This window comes from Olea europaea, chromosome 16 (assembly GCF_002742605.1).
Source record: "Olea europaea var. sylvestris chromosome 16, O_europaea_v1, whole genome shotgun sequence".
NCBI classification, from domain to species: Eukaryota; Viridiplantae; Streptophyta; class Magnoliopsida; order Lamiales; family Oleaceae; genus Olea; species Olea europaea.
In genome coordinates this window covers 4,404,571-4,413,722 of record NC_036252.1, presented here as the reverse complement: position 1 = coordinate 4,413,722, position 9,152 = coordinate 4,404,571, and the positions used below count along the sequence as shown (strand labels likewise).

The 9,152-nt window shown below is 34.7% G+C and overlaps 2 protein-coding genes across 4 annotated transcripts; one reads left to right on the top strand and one right to left on the bottom strand.

The window, feature by feature from the left end:
• Positions 1–6: 6 nt before the first annotated feature.
• On the top strand, positions 7–2,507 carry LOC111411795 (ubiquitin-like domain-containing CTD phosphatase). Its single transcript, XM_023042396.1, has 3 exons — positions 7–47; positions 1,573–1,738; positions 2,099–2,507. Exons 1-3 carry the CDS (start codon positions 28–30, stop codon positions 2,342–2,344), a joined length of 432 nt encoding a protein of 143 aa, XP_022898164.1. The 5' UTR covers positions 7–27; the 3' UTR covers positions 2,345–2,507.
• Positions 2,508–3,715: 1,208 nt separating this feature from the next.
• On the bottom strand, positions 3,716–9,152 carry LOC111411793 (uncharacterized protein At4g06598-like). 3 transcript variants are annotated; one of them, XM_023042394.1, is made up of 6 exons: positions 8,968–9,152; positions 8,751–8,872; positions 6,552–7,274; positions 5,388–5,463; positions 5,163–5,289; positions 3,716–4,322 (listed from the first exon to the last, which is right to left on the bottom strand). In XM_023042394.1, the coding sequence occupies exons 3-6, from the start codon at positions 7,253–7,255 to the stop codon at positions 4,135–4,137; spliced, it is 1,095 nt and encodes a 364-aa protein (XP_022898162.1). In that variant the 5' UTR covers positions 7,256–7,274; positions 8,751–8,872; positions 8,968–9,152; the 3' UTR covers positions 3,716–4,134. The 3 variants fall into 3 exon arrangements, with proteins under 3 accessions (XP_022898162.1, XP_022898161.1, XP_022898163.1); XM_023042393.1 differs by lacking the exon at positions 8,751–8,872; XM_023042395.1 differs by lacking the exons at positions 8,751–8,872; positions 8,968–9,152 and adding an exon at positions 7,683–7,792.

The following is a 9,152-nucleotide window of genomic DNA, read 5'->3' as shown; positions in this document are numbered from 1 at the left end:
TCGGCCGTTTACGCGGAGTATGACATCATGATATGGTCTGCCACCAGGTCAAATTTTTTCCCTTTTTTATTATTTTATCAATTAGAAACACTTTTTTGTGGAATGAGCTTGGAATTGCTTGTCTTAACTAAAGACACTTGTATCCCTTCATTGCTTTTAACAATTCTGATTAAGATTAGGAAACAGTGCTTCCTGTATTGCATTATTCCACACTTCCATTAGAAAATAATATATTATTTTCGAAAAAATCATATTTTTAATCAGACACTCCAATTTTACACACTAGAAGACAATTTAAATTGAAAGGTCACAAAGGCATCATTGTTGTTGTATCTCACGTTTGTAAATCTCTATATAATGAGTCTTTTTCAAAATTAACTAAAATAATTGGGACTGAGAGGATGTAATATTTGCTTCCACTGAATTTTTCTTGCAATTAATTTCATTCTAACTGTTTTGAGTATTAGTAGCCATAGTTGACGGTCTTATTGATAGATTCTTAATAATTAATGAACATTTTAGGAATACCCTTGCACTATCTAAATCTTAATATGCTTTTTCCCCAAGTCATGCTCTTTAAAATAATTAGCATAATTTATAATTTCCTAATTGCTTAAATGAAAAATATGGAACGGTTGTTTTTCTTATTGCATGCCAGTATGACTTAGTGCCAGAGCACAGCCGAATATGGACCCACCTTAAATGGTGTGCAAGGCACTCTAACTGCACCACTTTTGGGATACCATTAGCAGACTGCAGAAGCAGTAGGACTAGAGGCATTAGGAGTATTCCTCTTTATAGATGGATAGAGGACTGTGTTTGTATATCTGCTGATAAACAAAAGCACTTAAGGAAGTCGTTGAGTGTTTGACGAGGTTGAAGGGTTTCAATTCCATTCAAAGTCTTTCTCAACAGAGTCGACCATTGTCTTCCAGCCCGAATAAGAGGAGCCATAAAATGCACTTCTTTGAATTTTCAAGCTTTATTGTACGGGAGAGCTTCATTACGATTTATGCACACTAATCAAGAACACTATGAGAATTGACGCTATGATTTTCAAATCAATGTGGAAAGTTTTTATTAATAATTCATTTGATTTATGTAATAGGAGTCCCTGAGGGTGCACTCTCAGATATGAAGAACACTATATTAACGCAGTCCGTTGAAGCCATTTTGAGATTTATTAAAACACTTATTATTTTGTTACGCTATTGAAATTCTTGATTAGTCATTGGTTTATTAGGACTTGAATATTAAGAGAAATTGTTAAAATATACGAACCACGGATACTCTTACTAAGGCGGTATGTAAGTGTTTGACATGTGTCAAGTCATGTCAGATGACATATATCGGATTTCAATACTACAAACGCTTCAGGACACATGTTTGATGAACCACTTTCTATGTTCTATATTTTACATGTTATAAAAACTTACAATGCCCAAGGGATACTTTTGGGAGACTGGTCATGTAAGTGTTCGACATGTCATGTGTTGTGTCATGTAATTTAAAGAATAAAGTGTTTGGAGAACTAAATTATGTAATTTCAATGTATTTATTTTATTTCTGCAGTATGAAGTGGGTTGAGTTAAAGATGGGGCAACTTGGTGTTCTCAATAATCCAAACTACAATATTACTGCTCTCCTGGATCATATGGCAATGATCACTGTTCAATCAGATACTCGTGGGGTCTTTGATTGCAAACCACTTGGACTGATTTGGGCTCATTTTCCTGAGGTTCGACTACCTTTTTTCAGCTTCTATGTCTCATTTGCTAAGTTTCTTTAAAAGTATTTGCAATGTCTGCCGCTGTCTGAAAGAGCACAATCTATTCTGAATTTGTCAAGAAAAGGTGGAAACTGGCTTTGATCTCGAGTAAATATCGCATCTTGCAAATTGAAGTTATGTTTGTTCAAGCTTGAAAGTAACTTTTGCTCCGATCATATATGATTATGTTCTTTTATCACTTTCAAGTAAATTTTACTCATTTTGAAAGTTATTCTTCCTTAATGTCAAAATAACTAACTTATTTTCAATATAACATATATATATTTTAGGTAACCTTTTCCTGACTTAACGTCTCTATATCATCTGCAGTTTTACAGTGCCAAAAACACTATAATGTTTGATGATCTACGAAGGAATTTTGTGATGAACCCACAAAATGGCTTGGTTATAAAACCATTCAGAAAAGCCCATGCAAATCGAGACAGTGATCAGGAACTTGTAAAGCTAACACAATACTTACTTGCCATAGCGGATCTTGATGATCTTAGCAATCTTGAACACAAGAAATGGGAGTCCTTTAACGAGGACAGTTTCAAGAGACGCAGGCGTGGTTGAACTGCTTTTAATATTGAACCTATTCTCTTTTTACTACTTTCTTTAGCTGAATTTTACATACATAACATCAGTTGTCTACTACAAGAGATGTTGTATCATTTATATATGTATTTTTTCGACTTTCTGCTAGTTTATTAATGCTTAAGTTTTTATTGGAAACAAACTGCTTTTGCTTTGTCATGCTTAGGGTTGATGTGTTCATTTGCCGCAGATCAAGGGATAATTGTTTCCATGTATGATTTGGTTTACATTTAAGGATTGAGGAGAGGACAAGCGTAATTAGGTTTTTGCCATATTATGAGCATATTTCGCTTGTACTACTCAGAGCTGCATACGCTGTTGAATTACTACTGTATAAATTTCTAGATTCTGTAAAATAAGCAGAGTAAAACCAAGTTAAGTAGTTGAGTGATCGACAATGTCTTTTGTCAATTCTGCATTTCAGAGAGCCCCATCTGGTTTGATAAAAATTAGATTGGATAGTAAATATCGATAAAAGTTGATGAAATGTGTGGTAGAAATAGTGATAAAAGTTGTGAATTTCGTAAAATGTATGTTTAAAAATAAACTTGAAAAAACATGAATATTAAGAAATTGTAGCCAAACAAGAGTTGAATAAAAATGAGTTAGCACAACTGCTCACATGGACAATTGAGTGTCATTAGATTGCATTCGACATCAACAGGTCTCCATCGACCCGTACGTATCACTTTGCCGTTCTTGATGATTCCTATCGTTATGAAAGTTTGCATACTCATTTCTCGTATGGGGTCGAGGACAAACACTTGATGTATACCGTATTACACTAAAAAAAAATTGAAGTCCTAGATATCAATTCAACTACTATTTGACATTGTGAAATGTCGAATGGTGCTTTGGTTGGCATGGTCTCGAGGAAACTAAGTTATGAGTATATTAGTATAACTATGAAAAAGATAGCATCAATTGAGTCATAAAATAAAAAATTCTGATCACGGCAAGTATACTTTGGTTCAATAGCAATCGTCACTAAGATGAATGACGTCCATCATTTTTTTAATGTCATGTCATCAATTTTCGTTAGGCCAAGTGAGGGAATTGGACACAGTTATCCAATTGAAATCAAATTAAAATGTAGTTACCCAATCAATCAAAATTAAAGTACAATTATCTTATTGAAATCAAATTAAAATGTCATCAATTTTTGTAAGTACAAGGGAGAGAATGAACACAGAAGGCAGGACAGGACAATTTTACAGGAGAGAGAAGAGCTAAAACTAGTGTCAAATACTATGTACCTAACCTGTCATGTCTTTGAAATACGTTGGTCGTTCACTCGTTCATTAAGATTCCACCAATTCTTGACAAACGTTTGAGACTAATAAGTACCCGTAATCAACAATTGTTAGATTTCATAAACCAATTTCCAGTCTAATGGCAGTGTTCCCTCAGGCAGAACGTTAAGGGAAATTTATAAATGTAATCACTTAAAGACATACAGGGATGGTCATTAACATCAATCATGTTTGGAAGAACCACCTCAGGAGAGTCATCCACCAGAACAACTATTTTCCGGCACAGACTACCAGGCGCACATGGCGACGCTACTTTTAATAAAGAAAATTGAAAAATTCTAACATTACAAAGAACATAATAGAATAGCATAAGATAAACAAACCGGGCAACGAGGTCCAGCCTCAGGAGTGGAAGAATGCGGCTTGATCCCATGAAAGGAAACCTCGATTTTTGTCATTGGCAAGGCAAGGAGACATCAGTCAAGGAATGATTAGGAGGCACCGTAAAAACTCACACTAGATATACCCAGAAGGTGTATCATTGTTAGAACTTGCTTCCTTGGGTTCCAGTGAAAGATTAGCAAATTGCTGGTCGAGATCTCGGCTTTTAGCACGTCGATGGCTAGATGAAAACTGTTGCTGCTGCTGCTGCTGATACAGGGCTCGTAATCTTCCGACTTCTCTTTCCAATACTTCATGCTCAACTGCAAACAACATCCGCAAATTTAGTTCAGAGAAATCTTAAGAGTGGAAAACTTTCTGCGGTCCAATTGCTACTCTCTAATACAAGTCAATTCCAAAACCAACGTGATGCTAGCTTTCCAATGTTTTACAATTATATAATAATCTGTATTTCAAAATTCACTATTCTATCCCTGACTATGCAAAGGTCTTAGTTATATCTGAACAGAAACAAGTTAATGCAGCAGACTAGTGCCTACCGTCAGACAGCTAAAACAAAGGTCTTAGTTATATCTGAACAGAAACAAGTTAATGCAGCAGACTAGTGCCTACCGTCAGACAGCTAAAAGAAGCAGTACTGTTGTAGAACATATACTAGGAACCTAAGTCAGAATAAAGTGTGGGTTTGCTATGTTCTTAAACTTGATCCGAAATACACATTGACATGTACTTTTTCAATAATGATAACACTAGTGGGCATGATGCAGTACTTTTTCATATCTAATCAGAGGGGAAAATGTGTTAATTTTATGCTTTACTTACGGAGTAAATCAAAATTGATATAATTTGCGGACTGGTGCATAATTACAATTACAGTCTTTACAGAGAATCCATCAACCTGGGGTGGCTAGGATTATCTTATACAATGCCCATATATTTGATGCTGACATATGAAATTAAATCAAGGTTCATATCAAACCTCTTGAAGACACGTTTTAAAGCCCAAATTATCCACCTACTCTTTCAATTTCCTTTCCAAGACCTACTGTGTAAAAATAAATTTTCTTTCCCCAGTTATGCCTAATTAACACAAAATAACAAACTAACAACCTGGAAAATTAACTTATGGGACAAAAACTTACAGTACTTTATAAGCTGCTCTTGAGCCAAACTTTCCAATCGTTGCTTCAGGGTTTTATTCTCCATGTTTAGTATAAGATTCTGTTGGTTGAGAAATTCGAGCTCAGCAGAAACTTCAGAACCATCAGCCTATATTTATAAACAACAAAGTTGATATCAGCAATTTTAGAGATGTAACATGTCAAGGTAAGATCGATACTAAAATTTCTCAGAGGGGGAATATCTGCCTGTAGAGCTTGCATGTTTCTTTCCAGTTCAGCGATGTATTGAAGTTTTCGGACCCGTGAACGTTGAGCAAACTGCCTGCATTAGAAATGAAGTTTAAAGCTTACTGAAACACTAATTATTTACCAAAGTTTGTAGTTTACTATCAAAATGCTCAAGTGAGACGTAATGAGAAGACACAAAAACAGCACCAAGTTCTCAGGACACAATGTAGAATTTTATTGTGAAAGTAAAATTATACACGATAAGTTCATTTAAATTAAAAGGGAGAAGAATTGGTATCACTAAGTATAAATATTCTATAAGAGTGTCCATGCATTACAACATCATATCTGCATCCTGAATATTATATTGATGCATAGAATTGTGATTAATATTTCAGGTTAATTCAGTAGCGCTTTCAATATATACAAAGCACATATCACCATAACCAATAGGCCAAGACAGTTAATAAGACAAATATCAAGGATACTGAGATTCTAGCTAGTGTATTATGAGAAACCAATTTTTTTTTATGGGGCAGTATGGGGATGAAATATCATCTCCAGAGTCAACAGGCTAAAAGCTAAAATAAAAGAAAAGGTAAATAAAGTTATAAAATTAGTTAAAATCATTTTAACTATAAGCAGATGAACAAGATTTTCAGGAGTAGGTCTTCAGAATATTGTGACAATAATTCAAACTCACAATTTAGATTGTAACTGATTTTACATGAAAAATAGGCTTAGAATGGATTTCAAACGTGGCTTGATTTATGTACCACGTCATAAAATCTTATGATTCAAAAACATATTCTAAGCTTAAAAATGATGCATTTAAGTTCAATCTAAGCCATATTCAGTGTAAATTCGTGGTGATCTAACACGATGGTTCATGGAAAGCAGATTGATATAAAGCTAGGCTTAACCCACAACTAATGCAATTAAAATTAAATCCCCGAACATAACTTTGTATCATTCACATGAATGGCCTCATATTAATGGTATAGATCTTACTAAACAAGGACTCAAAGATTAAAAGAAATCCACATATTTAGGTGTCCTCCCAAACCCAAGACAAGCATGCATCAAATGCAAAGACAGCAGATGGCTGCAATAGGGTCAAAGAACATTAAAAAGCCAATTGCTGTAACTTATCAGGTAAAATGTCAAGTTGAGTTAACATACTGCTTGGCCCGTTTGGTGTCTGTTTCGGATGAAGATGATTTGGCATGAGAAGAATCTTTTGGATTATAAGGATCAGATTCAAGCGGATCCTGCTTTCCAGTTGAAGAATATGAATTCTTGTCTACTTCTGGGGAAGTACTCAATGATACTCCAGTTTGAACTATGGTAGCGTCCTTAGGAGCAGGACGGCCATGAGATGATGCAACTGGATTCACAGGTGCATCCCACATGCTGTTCTTGGTTTTGGCTGAAGATTTTGGGTCTGTATAGAAAGAACCATGTCTAATATCTCTGTAAAGATCGAAGTCCTGAGATCCCCAAGAAGGCACTGAAGTTAAATTTTTGAACTTATTATCATCTTGATCTATGCCATTCACGTTTCCAACATTAGATGTGTCAATATATGCAAAGGAATCACTCGATGAGCGTCGATGACCTCCTCTATGCGCAGGTGTTTCAGGCTCATTGAGAAGTTCATCAAGCCAAGATGGCTGTTCCTCAATCAAAAAACTTTCAGAGGAAGCACGTTGATGTTGTGAATTGCCATTTCTAGGTGCTGGGATACCTTTTCGGGCAGGTGCTGAATTAGGGATGTACTCAGCATATGATGGGGAAATGCTAGGGAATGGACATTTAGGAGGCAGAAGAGAATTTTTTCCAACATGCATCATATTTCTGATCCTAGATGATCTAGAATTTTCCATAGCTGAAGATATCCAGTTCCTGTCAAGAATAATAATGATATCTAATGAGGAAAATCTTTATGAAAGTAATTTATGGATGAGCATAACCCAATCTCATGAAATTCATTGCTTACGGGCTTTGCTAAGATTTCATAATGAGGGAGTAACTATTTCAGCTTAACAAATCTCACATTTATCTAACATGCAACAACAGAGACAATCACGAAAATAAAACAATCAAAGAAGACATCAAATTTATGTGGTGAAATATCAGGTATTTCAGAAAGTTGCTATAGAAAAGAAATCAAAACTCTAATCTAAGCAATTCATCATCCAACGATTATGCTTCCAACCTCATTGAAGATGCATAACCATGTTTGCATATTTTTTATTCAATACACAACATAGACAAGTGTATGATAATCCACATAAATAGAGAAAGACCTACCAATCTCAAGAGTCAAGACACCGAGTTAATAGAACTATAATACAATCATGTAACCTGCAGCAAGTTTGTGTCATCCACAATCAAATGTTTCAATTTGACGCTGCACCTCAAAATACATGCACATGAAATAGAGATGGAAACTAGTCAAATCACGTGGATGCATGATAGAACTGATACGATCACAATGGAAATTTGGGAAGGCGATGAATTCAGTTTCCCATATCTAAAATTGAAAAAAAAAAAAAAAAATACCCAAAATAGGAAATGAACTCTAAACAATAAAAGGAATTATCAGGCTCGTAATTGAAGAGGGAGAGCAAAGGCTCTTGGTCACTGTGAACTACCCCCATCATATTAAGACAACCTTGTCAAGTACATTTGCCCATCACCATTTACACAGCGAGCAGTTTGTCTAATACTTACATTAACTACGATTAATGGCCCAACATTCACCAAAAAAGAGATGGGTAATCCATTCTATGACACTTAATTATGAAAAGCCAAGGTGATCATATGCTTTGAAATAGAAAGAATCTTGATCAGCCATCCAAATCCTAATTAGCTTGAATGATCATGGAAATGTCAAAGGCTAGCAAAGCATAATCCATCCATTTTTCATATAAACACCACTTAACAGCCTCCCCATCACCCAAATTCTAATCACAAAAAAATAAACATCAATAGTGTACTACAACATATTTAACTGTCATCATTGCCAATTGCAACATTCTACTGCATAGTATTAGCATCACAGATACAATTAACTGATTCATGCCCAGTAATTAGCAATCCTCAAACTTGATTTTGTGATTTTCCTTTAAATGAAGACTAAGTTAACAGACGTAGAAAACTTACAAACTCACAATCCCATTCATAACACGTCGCACAACAATTTACTGATAGACATTTATACAAGTTACTTCTATATTTATTAAAGCTCAAATCTTTTACACACAATTTGAACAGAATCTCACTATTAATTCCAGCCAAACAATTTTTGTCAAGTTAACCTGTATCAATCCGGAATAAGAAATATAAATATTATTTCCTTTTCCAATATCACGCTACCTTAAATTATCTCGGATTTAATTTCCATCAACTATTCCTTCGTCACCCTGTCCACAATAGCTCACACATACATATAACAGTTTCATCCTACCCACATTTTCTCATTGCCCACAAAGACTACACTGAAATCAAACAAAAAATAAAAACCAATAAACAATAATATACATTCTTACATCACATACTGTAGAAAGATTTACATAATCAAATAATAACTTACCTTAATTAAGAATAATAAATAAAGATCTCGGCAATTTGATTCAGAACGAACCCAGAAATATGTAAAGAATCAGTAACTTAATAAGCTCTGTTTTTAGGGTTTCTTCTTCGTCTTCTCTTTCTATCTACCTGGATAGTTGACGTCTTGAGGTGAAAGTGTGGCCATTCCTTGGAATGAGCTTATGC